The sequence below is a fragment of the Epinephelus lanceolatus genome, chromosome 19 (assembly GCF_041903045.1).
Source record: "Epinephelus lanceolatus isolate andai-2023 chromosome 19, ASM4190304v1, whole genome shotgun sequence".
Lineage (NCBI taxonomy): Eukaryota > Metazoa > Chordata > Actinopteri > Perciformes > Serranidae > Epinephelus > Epinephelus lanceolatus.
In genome coordinates, this window is record NC_135752.1 from 10,214,985 (window position 1) to 10,228,076 (window position 13,092).

At 40.6% G+C, this 13,092-nt stretch overlaps 1 protein-coding gene across 3 annotated transcripts in view; it reads right to left on the reverse strand.

The window, feature by feature from the left end:
- The window catches only part of LOC117269694 (electrogenic sodium bicarbonate cotransporter 1-like), a 41,619-nt gene that overhangs the window by 4,733 nt on the left and 23,794 nt on the right, over window positions 1–13,092 (reverse strand). For all 3 annotated transcript variants that reach the window (XM_033646920.2, XM_078162246.1, XM_033646925.2), the window contains 10 exons: window positions 12,668–12,784; window positions 12,044–12,218; window positions 8,516–8,649; window positions 6,403–6,665; window positions 5,879–5,931; window positions 5,547–5,732; window positions 4,100–4,213; window positions 3,285–3,446; window positions 1,393–1,571; window positions 400–472 (listed from right to left, as the gene is read on the reverse strand). In XM_033646920.2, the coding sequence (XP_033502811.1) occupies window positions 400–472; window positions 1,393–1,571; window positions 3,285–3,446; window positions 4,100–4,213; window positions 5,547–5,732; window positions 5,879–5,931; window positions 6,403–6,665; window positions 8,516–8,649; window positions 12,044–12,218; window positions 12,668–12,784 (1,456 nt within the window). The remainder of the gene's footprint in view (window positions 1–399; window positions 473–1,392; window positions 1,572–3,284; window positions 3,447–4,099; window positions 4,214–5,546; window positions 5,733–5,878; window positions 5,932–6,402; window positions 6,666–8,515; window positions 8,650–12,043; window positions 12,219–12,667; window positions 12,785–13,092) is intronic.

Sequence of the window (13,092 nt, forward strand, 5' to 3'; positions counted from 1 at the left end):
CACATCTTTCCCAAACTCACTTCTGGATAGTAGATGACAAGCCAGTTTGGAAAGGAAAATGTATTGACAGGACCAGAAGTAAAATATTAAAAATGTCCACAAGGGGGAGTACCAGCTCAAACAATATCCTCTCACTGACTTCACTTTTTTCTTTGTTGTTTGGCAGCTTAATGTGGGAATGGAAACTCGAGAAGGCACTCAGCTGCAATCGGAGCTTAAGCCCCAATGAACATGCTTATTTCACATCGAATTACTTCAACTATGGGAGCTCCTAATCGGATGAATACAAGATTTTAAATTATTTTAAATTTAAGAGGAGTGACAGGAGTTTGTCCTAAAACAGGTGGACAGTAATCCATGTTTCTGTGGAGGCATTAAGAAGCTGAAGCGCTACAGTACCTTGAGGATAGGGGCCATGAAGACAGAGAGTCCCGTCAGGAGGAACACAAAGATACCAGTGACTCTTTGTTCCCTGAATTAGGGGGAAAAGAGGAAAAACACAAAACTAAAAGAACAACTCTGGCTAACATGGAAGGCAAGATATATGAAAAACATTTCATATGATGTTTCCATTAAATCCAAATTCACTGGAGATAACACTGCATCTACAACATACACACTATCTTTGTAACAGAAATGTCCAAAACTTTGGTTTTCAGGTCTTAATTTTCTATCAGCTGTGTACGCACAAAATTGATCTTAAAAAAGGCGTTTCACTTTCAAAAGAAAAGTTAAAAATTTTTCATTTCAGAATTAACATTAAGGAAACATTCACATTATCGCAAATACATAATACCATTGCACAAAATCTTTAAAGAGTTGGAGAACAAGCATAGTAATCAAAACACACATTTCTCACTTAAGTACACTAATGCAAGTCTATCTGTGGCTTTGTATAGATTTTTACTCCCTTTCTCTCCTTTCCAAGACCTATTTCTCTCTTTTTTTGTGTTCTTCAGTCCCTCTTCCTGATTGCTTGAGTAGGATTGCTTATTTTTTCCCTTTTAGTTACTACTGGAAGATGATTCTGTCTTTGTGCACATGTTTTCATTATATACAAAAGGAAAGGCTCTGCGTTGACCATTTATGGTTAAACTAATCATGGGAGGATGGCAGAAGGAAATGCTTGTCTACTTGCCCACATTTTCATTTTTTTATGGAAAAAACATGCATGAATTTTTCTTTGTAGGGTGGATTTCACACACACACAGCAATTCAGCCCATTGTATTGAAAACTCTGCCTTCTAGCCACCTGCTAAGAGATTTATTTTCACCTGGGAATCCAAAATAAATGAAGAGAGGAGTAGAAACTTTCACTCTGTACCATCATTTTAGAAACAATTTAATTCCTAAATGATGTCAGCACTGTGTCCAGCAGCTGCATTCTCTCACCTGACGCCCAGGAATTTAGGCTGCTCCCCAGGGGCCGACGTCTCGGTCTCCATTTTCAGGGAGTCGATGTGGGCGATGGAGATGACAGTGGCAGCCACGTACCACGGCAGGCCCATGAAAGAGCAGACAATCATCAGGACAGCCACCCAGAACAGGTCCAAGTGGTACCCTGCCCCTTTCTGAGAGAAGACACGAGCAAAGAGAGACAAGAGAGATTCTCACAGTGAAGCAGCGCATATGTTACAGGGTACAGATGGAGCATGCATTAACAGTTAAAGGACAAGTTTGGTATTTTTCAACCTCGACCCTATTTTCTCATGTTTTTGTATCTAAAGCCCTATACTCACAGGACTAGTATTACCCGGGGACCTCTGGCACATTTTAATAATTGTGGAGGTTGTCTCAGATCTTAATCCCATGCCAATCTGCCAAGTTGTCAAGTTAACCCCCCCCCCAGCAAATTACCTTCCATATTTCTCCAAACACAGAGGTCAGGTGATGGTATTAGTTGTGTGCGAATCAACATCTCAGCAATTTGGGGTGGTATTTAAGTCTTCAGTTTTCCCTGTGCCTCGTTTCCCGTGCTAGAATTACTGAGGGTGTGTTGGCAATTATAATTGAACATTTTGACAGCATTTTGGGAGCAGGATGCATGGAGACCCATTTACAGAAAGAGTGACTTCAATTCCATCAGAGAAGCAAAATCTTGAAAGATGATGAGATGGATGAGATGTGACAATGTGTGGATGAAATGGTTCTATTCTACGTTTAAAAGAAAAACAAGGTCATCAAAGCCAGAGGTGCTCTACGGTGTTTCTGTGTTGTGTAGAGTGGAGTTACACATGACTGTGCACATCACATCCAGGGGATAATGTCAGTAAATCTGAGTAAAATACAGACTTTGCTTATCCTGGGCAAATGTGCTACAAAAAACACAGACGTGGGGGGTTATTTCTAAATCACGAGGTCCCCTGGTAATACTGGTCCCGTGCGAATAGGGCTTAACTGACTAATGGGAACAACAGTTTCTGAAAGTGGTCCAGTATTGGGCAAGACAGACTGCAATGTAAACACTCAGGGCATGCTCACTCTGTGAAATTCCTTAAGTACTAAAAGTGTTTGTATTTGCCGCTGGCGAGCTCAGATTATCATTTGAAGTTTCTGACAGCTTATTATAGTGAGTAACCCTACAGGGATCGACCTTTGTTTCAACAGAAACTGCCCCCAAAATCGCTGTCATCACACCCACCAGACTCCATTTAAATTAACAGTAATTTATTGTGAAACACTTCATTCAAAGTCGACAGAAACTACACAAAACTCACAAAAAACGTGGTTTGTCTGTCAGCTGTTCCAACCATCACCAACTCTGGTTTGGTTGAAATAAACCCTTTATTCAACCAGTCAGATGTAAAATCGACTGGCTCTATACAAGCTGCTTATTTAAATGGCGCCTAGTGAGTTTGGGGGTGTTGATTTCGGGGCTGTTTCTGAGTAAACAGAAAGGAACTTACGCTTTAATAACAAGGTCTATCTCTGTCTGGTTCCTTTCCATAATGTTGTCAGACTTGAAAAGTAATAATCTGAGCCTGTCAGTGACAATATATTAGCGGTGCAAACATGCTCTGAGTGGTGACACTGCAGCCTGTTTTGCTAATGCTGGCTGCAGCGCTTTGGCTCAATACTGGACACACTGAAAAAATGTTTTGCTCCCATTAGTCAGTTAGATAAAACAACTTGGGAAACTATGACCCGGGTTGAAAAATATTGAAGTTTGCCTTTGATATTTCTAAAATATGGCTATAGTCTTTTATGGTCAGTAGCTCGGAAGTTCTTTGTTCATTTATGCTAGCATTTTCAAAATGAATAAGACCTTGAAGTGTTGTACCAACCTTGAGTTTGTGTTCTTTCCGGTTGACAATCACAGCAGTGATCTGCTGGTCCATAAATATCAGAATGGTGACCAGCAGAGCAGGAAGAGCGGCAGCCAGGTACACCCACCAAGGGTTGCCTCCAAAAGGAGGAACAAACCAGCCCCTCAGTGGACTTGTGGGCTAAATAACGAAGAACAACAAGGCTGTTAAAGCAACCTGGACACCAATAAATGAAAAACACCTGACTAGTGTATCATCTTATTTCTGCGTGTACACAGTCCAGATCTCTCAGACATTGATAACATCTCAAGTAGAACAGAAAAAATATCTAATTTGAAGTGATTACTCCATTACACTTTCAGAGAGTATTAACAATGACCAGAGTCTAACATTACTGCTGCATTATTGCAAGACAGAAATCTGTGAATTAAGACTCTGTGGTCAGACAAAGCTGGCTCTGTACCTGCAACTACAAGACCGTCTGTGTTCTCACATCACCTATAATCAAGCTGTTATTCGATGCAGCTACCTGCTCCTCTACCTCATCATTCACGTCCTCTGTGCCAAGGCGGTCTTTATGCCAGCTGAGGAACATTTGAGCAATCTGCAAGACTGACTGTGACTTAGTTTCATGTGTCGCTTACTGGTCAAACTACAAAGAAAGCACTATGCTGGGATTTTAAAGAATCTTAGAGGCTTTGTAGCAGAAACATGGATCATTATCAGTGTAATGAGAGGAAAGTGCACCTGGCTGGCTGTTGTCTTTCAGCTAAAATTAACTCAGTGCAATGATTTCAAACACAAAATGAAACAGTGACTAACTTAGTTTGTACCTTGAATTCACTTGGCACTATGAGCTTTGGAGTTTCCACACCGACAAAGGCGTCCACGCCGCAGAAGACCAAAATGGTCAAGATGATCGCAAAGTCACTGATGAGCTTCCTCACCTGGACGGGGTAAACATTGACAGCAGGTTTGACAGTGGGTTTTCTTTTTGGCTTGTGGCGGTAGGAACTACCAGACATAACCAGACAATGACATGTTCTTTGTGTTTGACAAAGAACTACAAAGAACTACATTAGACTATATATGTCATTTATAATAAGTAAACACCAATGGTACATTTTGTTACCCAATGTCACATCCACATTATTGGATGGGTTGCCATGGACACCATCTACCCAGCTGTACTTTGCGTTTTGTGCTAACAAATATGCTGGCAAATATTAATATGCTAAAATACTAACTAAGAATGGGAACATGGTGAACATTATACCCACTTAACATCAACATGAATTGTAATTGTGAGTATGTTAGCATATGGACGTTAGCATTTACCTCAAAGCACCACTTTGCTTAAGTACAGCCTCACATCTCTAACATGGCTCTAGACTCTTAGTTGGGAGTGTACCTATGGTGCCATGATCCTTTGTTCCCCAGTTCAATATCCTCTTAATATGACTTGATTTTTGACATCATTATCTCAACAGTGGCTGATTCAGATCTGCACTTTTTTCTTTTGTGGGGCTGCATGATATGCAAAAAAAAAAAAAAAAAGAAAAAGACATACTGCACTGATTTTCATAGATATTGTGATTGCAATATGAATGTCAATTTTGGCGGGAAAGGTCATTATTGCATTTTATACTCACTGAAAAAATATAAAAATAATGGTTATGTGATTTTTGCTAGGATCTGTATCAAACAAGTATGTTTCATTATGTCTGGAATATGATATGCAAGTGTGGGCATCTCTGTAGCACCACAATACCTCATTTATAATGGTATATTGTGATACATTTACCTTTATCAAAAAATTGCAGCTCTTGTTGTCTGTATATTTTACTTGGCTTCATTGCAATTTCTATGATATTTCAATTAATTGTGTCACCCTAGTTTTTTGCAATTTGTACTGTGCAGAAAGCCCTTATCAATCTCATGCTCAAAACGCAACGTAAGGCTCAAGTAACATTAGGCCCTTGGGAACATAGGACCCTAGGAACAAAGGGATGACCCTGAACTAAATCATTTATTTTGGATATTTATCAGAAAAGTGAGGTTACTGATTTGAAGACAGTGGAAATTAATTTATGAATCTGAGCTTGAGCCCAATTCTTCTTTTCTTTGCCAAACTGTTGACTTTCTGGTGACACCACAAATATCTGTAATGTCACTGGTCACAGTTTCACTAGATGCTCACTGCTTCCAACATTGGGCACAGGGCCAGAATAGAAAAAAAACCCCACTGTTAGACATACATAGATGGATACTATCACTCACTGTGGTGGGGAAGAAGCGGCTTGTCTTGAACTTCTTCAGAGCCATGGAGCAGGTGTAGGTCCCAAAGAACAAAATGAGGGACATCAGGGTGATGTCAGGCACATAGCCACAGGTCTCTCCGACCAGCCGCCCTTTGTACTTCAGACACTGATCCTTGGTCAGAGACGCCCAGGTGGCATTTGCTGGCTGGAGAGATGAGGACAAAAAGGTTCCTTTAACCAACAAGCAACAACATTCAGGGAAAAAAAACAGCTCTGTTGTCAAATTAAGCAACACTTACGAAATTTTGAATCCATGCTGCTAAATGTCATTTAAACAAAGACACTACATACCACTTCAGTACTGTTTGCCCATGCAGAAACATCAAGGGGGTCTGATGAGTTGCCTAGTAAAGAGACACAACGTTGACCAAAATGAGATAACTTGCAGTGTCACACTTGCCAATTTGAATCAGGGTCAACATCTCTCTCCCAAACAATCCTGCCGAGTCACTTGCGGCACTGAAACTGATAGGGCTGTTGAGAAGGTAAACAGTGGTATCTACAGGCCGACACACACTAGTATCATTTGTTATCTCCACTGTAAACATGGCAAAAATAAGCTGAAAGCTTTGTTTAACATACAATAGTGACATCTCTGCCAAACAGGGCAAAACCAAATCAGACTGTTCAGCTTTCACTGTCTGGTATCACTGCTGATACTGATGGCACCGAACAATGAGAACTTTTTGGCAAAGGATGGTTCAAGATAACGGTGTATTGGTATCAGACACTGTCTATGTTACCAGATACAGTGACACCCCTGCTGTAATCCACCTTTACATGGCCACCACAGCTATTTTTCTACGACTACACACCTGGCATGCAGATGCAGTCATAATGAGTGACGAGGTTGGGATCGTAGTCTGAGTTGATCGGGTTGTGATGGGCCAGCTTTATCATCTTCTTGAAAGCGTCATAGATGAAGATGAAGCTGATGAGCGCAGAGAAGCCTTCCTCGGTAAAGCGTGTGAAGTACTGCACCAGGAAGCTGGCGTCTGTAGCGACCAGCAGCAGACAGAATATACCCGACCACAGGCCGATCCACAGCCGGAACTCAAGGTAGTCTAACTCGTTGTCTCTAAGGAGAGGGACACATTAGAGACAGAGAGAGTGGTTCATTGTGTATCCTTACACCATCATATTTTATTTCAAAGCAAAATCCTGCTAGGAATTCACTGTACTTTCAGTCACCTCTGTCTAACTTGAATTCTGTGAAATGTGGGCTTCCTTAAAGTGTTCTTAAAGGTTTGTAAATATTGTTTATGCCATGAAGCTTTTAAAAATACAACACTGATTTTGAGGCTGTGAAACACTTGCAACCAGAGTTGTCAGCAGGCTTTTCTCCACATGGAAATAATGCACCTGTGATATCCAACAGCTGTAGACAGGCTAACAGCTGCCACTGAGTCAGCGACCACTGACCGGAGGCATGGAAACATTTGGCGGACACAGACGCCACAACATTCTTCACTCACAGTGTAAAATTAAATGAGAGTGAATTATTAATAATGGAACATAATCAGCGTGGTGTTTGGTAATGCTAGAAGACTCTCTCCGGGAGAGGAAGGGAGTACAGTGGATATAGGAGGGAGAAGTCAGCATTTAGCAACCTTTAACACCCGTAAGGTATTGTGAAATGTTAAATCTGCACAATTACTTGTTCTCAGAGATGAAAAAGTTGGACTGTACAGATAAACAAGTTAACAGACATTCAATAGACAGTGTAATAAAATGCCTTCAACAAAATACATTAGCTCCTGTGTAGGCACTGTCTTCTACATCTGGTTTTACAACAGGGTGTGTGTGGTCGTCGAGTCAGTTGGGACAGGAAGTTGATGGCAAAAACACATGGAAAATTAACAATCAGCTGGCAACTGTTAACTGCCAGCAGATTTACAGTAAGCACAAAAATTTCCAGTGTGATACTTTTACAACAAGCAAACCTGAAGGAAAAGTTGCCAGCCTACAATAAACGTGAATTATCAATTTGTATTCTTTATGCTTGGATTTTTTATTTTATTTAAAAGGCGGCACAAGGACAGCATCCCAGTAAACACAGAAACAGCATCTGTCCTCTGGAGATAGACAGCAACCTATAAATATCTGCCAGGCTACTGCAGCTGCTTCTGATTTGTATTTCGCCTTGCTAATATTCCATCATTTTAAAGTGCTGGAATGAGCTTGATCCTAGGCTGTAATTGTAGTATATACTGGGGGACCACCCCAGTGTTTAAATTGTCCTCCCTGACATGATGAAAAAATATAAATAAATGTGCTATGCTATGGGAGGCAACCACGCCCCGCCATCCAATATAATCATCAGCAAGTTATCATAATCATGAATCATCATAATCTGCGTGTGGTTTGTCCAAGTGGTGTTGCCGTACCCCAACAGGAGCTAATGTTTGACTTTTTTCAAACATATTAGAGAGCAGAAAATTAGAATTCACCATGAGTGTTACCAGGCTATATTATTGGCCATCTTTTTGTAACTGTTAGTATGCCATAAAAGTGTCATAAAAATCAATAGTATATCATAAAAATGCAGAAAGAAGTCATAGTACATTACATCATGTAATTAAAAGTATCACAGTTTCATATGTAATAAAAAAGCCATAGAAAGAGTCATGTATGTCATAATGGTATAAAAAGTCATAATAAAAAAAAAAAGTCATGGTAGAGTCAGTGTGGTCACTTTTCTTGTGCGACCCTCAATCATATGCTGGCTCCCTAAAATGCCTCACAATCATCAAAACTTTGAGAACCCCTGATCCAAGCTTTCTGTTTCAAAATGCTGAATGATGGGGGATATTACCCCCCACACACCTCATGGAGGGTTGGGTTGTAGACAGTATAAGCTGAAAATGGTCCCCCTACCACAATGTTAAATAGGTGATGATGGCCCTAGTTTGATCAGTAACTACTCACTTGCTGAAGGTGAAAAGGAGTCTTTCAAAGACAAGCACCGGGCCTGTGCTGCTGAGAATCGTCAGGGGTTGACCAGACAGCAGACAAAACACTGTTCCTGTCAGTGCTGTACCCAGGAAACTTTCCAACACTCCCTGCACACATGTGGAAAAACACACAGACTTTACACACAGCTCATGGAACATGTTAGCCCTAAAAAAATATACAAAAAGAGATGAGATCAGACATTCATATTTGTAGCACGACTCCATGTTAACCATTTTGGAAAGAAATTGTTCAAGAGAAACATTCTTTTATCAGCATTAAGCACAATTTTCCATTTTTCTTCTCCAACTCTTTCTGAGCCTTGGAACGTCAATACCATAATTCTGCTTACTCAGCTGGAAGTTTTGTTTTCCCTGTACACATCACACAGCTGCAAGGCTGGCCCATCGGGACAGGCCTGTTTCATTTCCAGCTGTCTCAGTCTTTTAGACTCTGTGTAATTCATAACCCTAATGCTGTATAGATACAGTTGATAGATGGCTTGCTAGTGGATAGATAGGAACTGACAACTTGGCTCTACTTCTGAGACCTGCGCTGAGTGAGGTTGGCTGAGGGCAGGGATTCCCTCTGTTGTGCACAGAGTGGAGAGGAGGATTGAAGAGGTGGTGGCGTTTAAGAGGAGGGGCCATTAGAAACGCAGCCATGACGAAGCTACAGTGGCTGAGTAATCTGGATCTGTGGTTATTTACAGCCTGGGCAAATCCTTGAGGCTGGTGCTCTGCAGGACTGCTAGGATGCATCTCTTTGACAGAAGGGTGCGGCCAAAGCCAGGGACAACCCTGTACCGTCAGCTATCAGAGGCACCAAGATGGCTGCAGCAGCATATGCTATTATAGCACAATTGTACAGCTCTTCCAATTGCAGCCCTGTCAACAGCAGGTACAACAGATGGATGCAGTATGAGCCTCTGAGCTCCAAATTAGCATGGCTTATCAGCTGAAGTGAAGTCTTTTTGTCGTCCATTAGTTTGTGACTTAACATGGAGAGCTAGGTCATCTTAAAACAGATCAAATCTCATGCCATTCAGTGTATACACATACAGTGCCCAGCTCTTGTGAGCCATATTCTATGTTGGTTACGTTAGAATAAAAGCAAAGTGTGCTATGTGAGGGGGAAAAGGAGGATAGGAGTGCATTTAGAGAAATACAACACATTTGTTTAGTACTGACATGTGATGCAGTAGCCATGAATTGACATGTGAACTACTGCAAATGTACCAGAACTTATCAGCTCTTTAATCTAGACATGAAGTCTCAGAACTGTGCCTCTATAAACACTGCCTATTTTAGCATTAGCAGTTAGAATCAGGAAATGAAACAACATGCAACAGGCTGCCTAATGCTGTGTTAACTGTGTGTTTATGACCGTTTAAGAGGCACTCCACCTTTTTTACACATGTAGTTTAGTTCACTCATCATGAGTACCACTCTCTATTAAAATACTTAAATAGTGTCTTCTGTGGCTCTGGAGGAAGCTTTACTAGTTTGATAAAATAAGCATAATGATGTCATCAGGGTTAACGTGGATTTGTTTTAAAAGGTATACTATGCAGGAATTGTCATTAGTGTTTGTAAACAACATCCATACTTGGCCTCTCCTCCCTACTGTGCTTATACGTACACTGCAAGGTACTTGATGGAATGTTATATTTGTTGTATCCGAAAAGCTGATATGTTCGCAAGGGCAGGGTCTCCACAGGTAAAAACAGTGCCACACACTTCTGCTTGGTTTTAAGTAGGGCTAGGTGTCCAATACCTTTAATGCATCCACCAATATAACCCAGTACCAAGCAGTATCAAAATTTCTCCAGTAAAACAATACTTGCATTCGATCTCTTTTGTCCCGGGGTCTGATCCTGGACCATTCCGACTCCCTGCTAGATCATCAAACTTTCTGTCGATGCCATCTCCACAGCCAGGGATTGGCCAGCTCAACGTCTACCTGGTTAAATCTGTTTTATCGTTTAATGATTTTGAGTGTGTGATGCATGCTTTTATCACGTCATGTTTAGACAATTGTAATGCTCTTTATACAGGAATTAATCAAAATGCCCTGTTGCACTTACAGTTAGTCCAGAACTGCGTCTCGTCTTTTAACAAGAAGCAAGAAACACAAGCACATAACCCCCATTCTGGCCTCGCTGCACTGGCTTCCTGTTCATTTTAGGATTGATTTTAAAATTTTATTGTTTGTTTTTAAATCTTTGAATGGACTGGCCCCTACGTACATTTCGGACCTCATTCAAATCTACACACCCCCGAGATCAGTGAGGTCCACTGGTCAGCTCCAGCTCGTGGTCCCTAAGACTTAAAACCAGGGGTGACCGAGCTTTCTCTGTGGTCGCCCCTAAACTGTGGAACTCCCTACCCCCTCAGATTAAAATAGCCCCCACAGTTGAAACTATTTCATCTTAAGACTCACTTTTATTCTCTGGCTTTTAACATAGCATGAGAGTTGTGTGGTCTTCTGTTGTCTTTAATTTATTTTATTGATTTTCTTAATGATTTTATTTGTTTTTATTTATCGTTTTTAATTTATTGCTCTTATTCGATTATATTAGTGTTTTTAGTATTGTTTTTAGTATTTTATTTCTGTTTCTGTGCAGCACTTTGGAAACCTCCGTTTGTAAAATGTGCTATATAAATATAGTGGATTGGATTAGATTGGTTGGCATGCGCATGTATAGCAGCAGCGGCTAACATCAAACACTAGCTGTTAAACCGTCACAACAAACTTACACCAAAACAACTAATTTCTGTTGTTAACCTGTTAATAACCATGGGTAATGTCAGTTGTGTGATGCTTACAGTAAGCCCTGTCACTGTGTTTGTGCAGGCCAACATTCAGCAACTGCCCCCATCGTGGAGCTCACACACCCACAGCAACAGCAGCTACATCCTATACAGTCTATGGTAAGTCAAGCACGTTGCATTGACAGAGTTGGCAGTCCAGCATGCTTAGCTACCAAATGTTTGAAAGTATAGCTATGCTACTTGCCAATTCAGGTGTCAGTATCACTAAAGAGTACTGATATTTGAAACAATATCCAGCTCTAGTCATAAGGGATGATTAGGATGAATTACTTTTGTATGACTGTTTCAAGGTTTTTAAGGAAACTTTTAAGCAAACATTTTGGAGTCAGGGAGGGTCAAAGAGGAGATGCTATTGAGTTGTATTGTGGGAAATGGGGGATCAAGCTTGACCTACACTAGGGACAAAAAGTTGTGTTCAGGTCCAGCTTTTTCCAAGTGGTCATACTTAGGTTAGTGTTCATCTTTTAAGCACAAAGTTAGAAACTTTGTCAGCAGTCATAACGTAGCTTGGCTGGTACAAGGTTAATGGGACACTTGTTTTGTCTGCAGTCAGCTGTATACAACAGCAGTGTGGAGCTTTCCCTTTAAATGTGCACCACAATATCTCTGCAGACACAAACCTCACTTGTTGTACATATGACAAAACTACAATAAAAAGCAGGAGAGTTACCTGCATGTTTTCTGTAGCATCGCCAAGCAGGCCTCCAAAAGTGATTGCATTGGTGACCGTGCCCAGGTAGATGAACAAAATGGCTGACAGAGACTGGATATGTATTGCATCGTAGAAGTCACTGGCGAAAAATGGCAGCTTCCTCTTGATATCCAGGACAAGACCTCCACAGAACCTTGAAAACAGAGCCATTCGAGTAAGTAGGTGCAACACAGTTTCATAACTTTGCTTACTTAAGTTGCAGAAATGATGCATGATGTACAAAAGGTGGGAAAAAGATTCTTTCTTTCTCAAAAAGAGAAAAATGTGTTCTAAATGAAGGAAAACATAGTTACTGAATAGTGAGGAATTATTGTTTTTTAGTCATGTGTGGAATTTTCCTCATTGAAAACTTACTGGAGAAATAAAAAGACTCAAACAAACAGATTTTTCACGTTATGATGCATATCTTCACTGATAACAATCACATGTCATCAAGATTATAATCAGGATGATAACGCCCTCATGTACAAGGTGCATGAAGCCAACTACTAGTATGAAGATCATGACAAGGTTACACTGTGAGTATGATTTACTTTATGGTATCCGCACCAATTTCATTTAAGACAGTGAAATCGGACTTACTTTTTGGTCCACTGAAGTTCCTCTCCAACCTCGTGTCCTCCTCCTCCTCCATGTCCCGCATCATGCGGAGTGTCGCCGTTCATCTGTGGCGCCTCTAATCCAGCATACATGTTCTTCCTTTAACAGACAAGACAAACAGTCACGTTTCACATGTCTTCAAACATGCTGTCCTTCAGTTCACCAAAACAAAAAATATGGGGTCTAATTAAGTCATTTTTACAATAAACACTTGTATTTTGTGAAAATGAATGTTGTATACAGGCTGTTAAATATATAGTTTACAAGACGGATGTAACTTTTAAAGGAAATAACACTTTTCTTACAAATGAAAAGATTAATTCATTAGCAATAAAATGCACACACTGCTACAGCTGTACTTGGCCTGGTATGACCAGCAGTTTATGGTGGCTAATGTCATCATATGT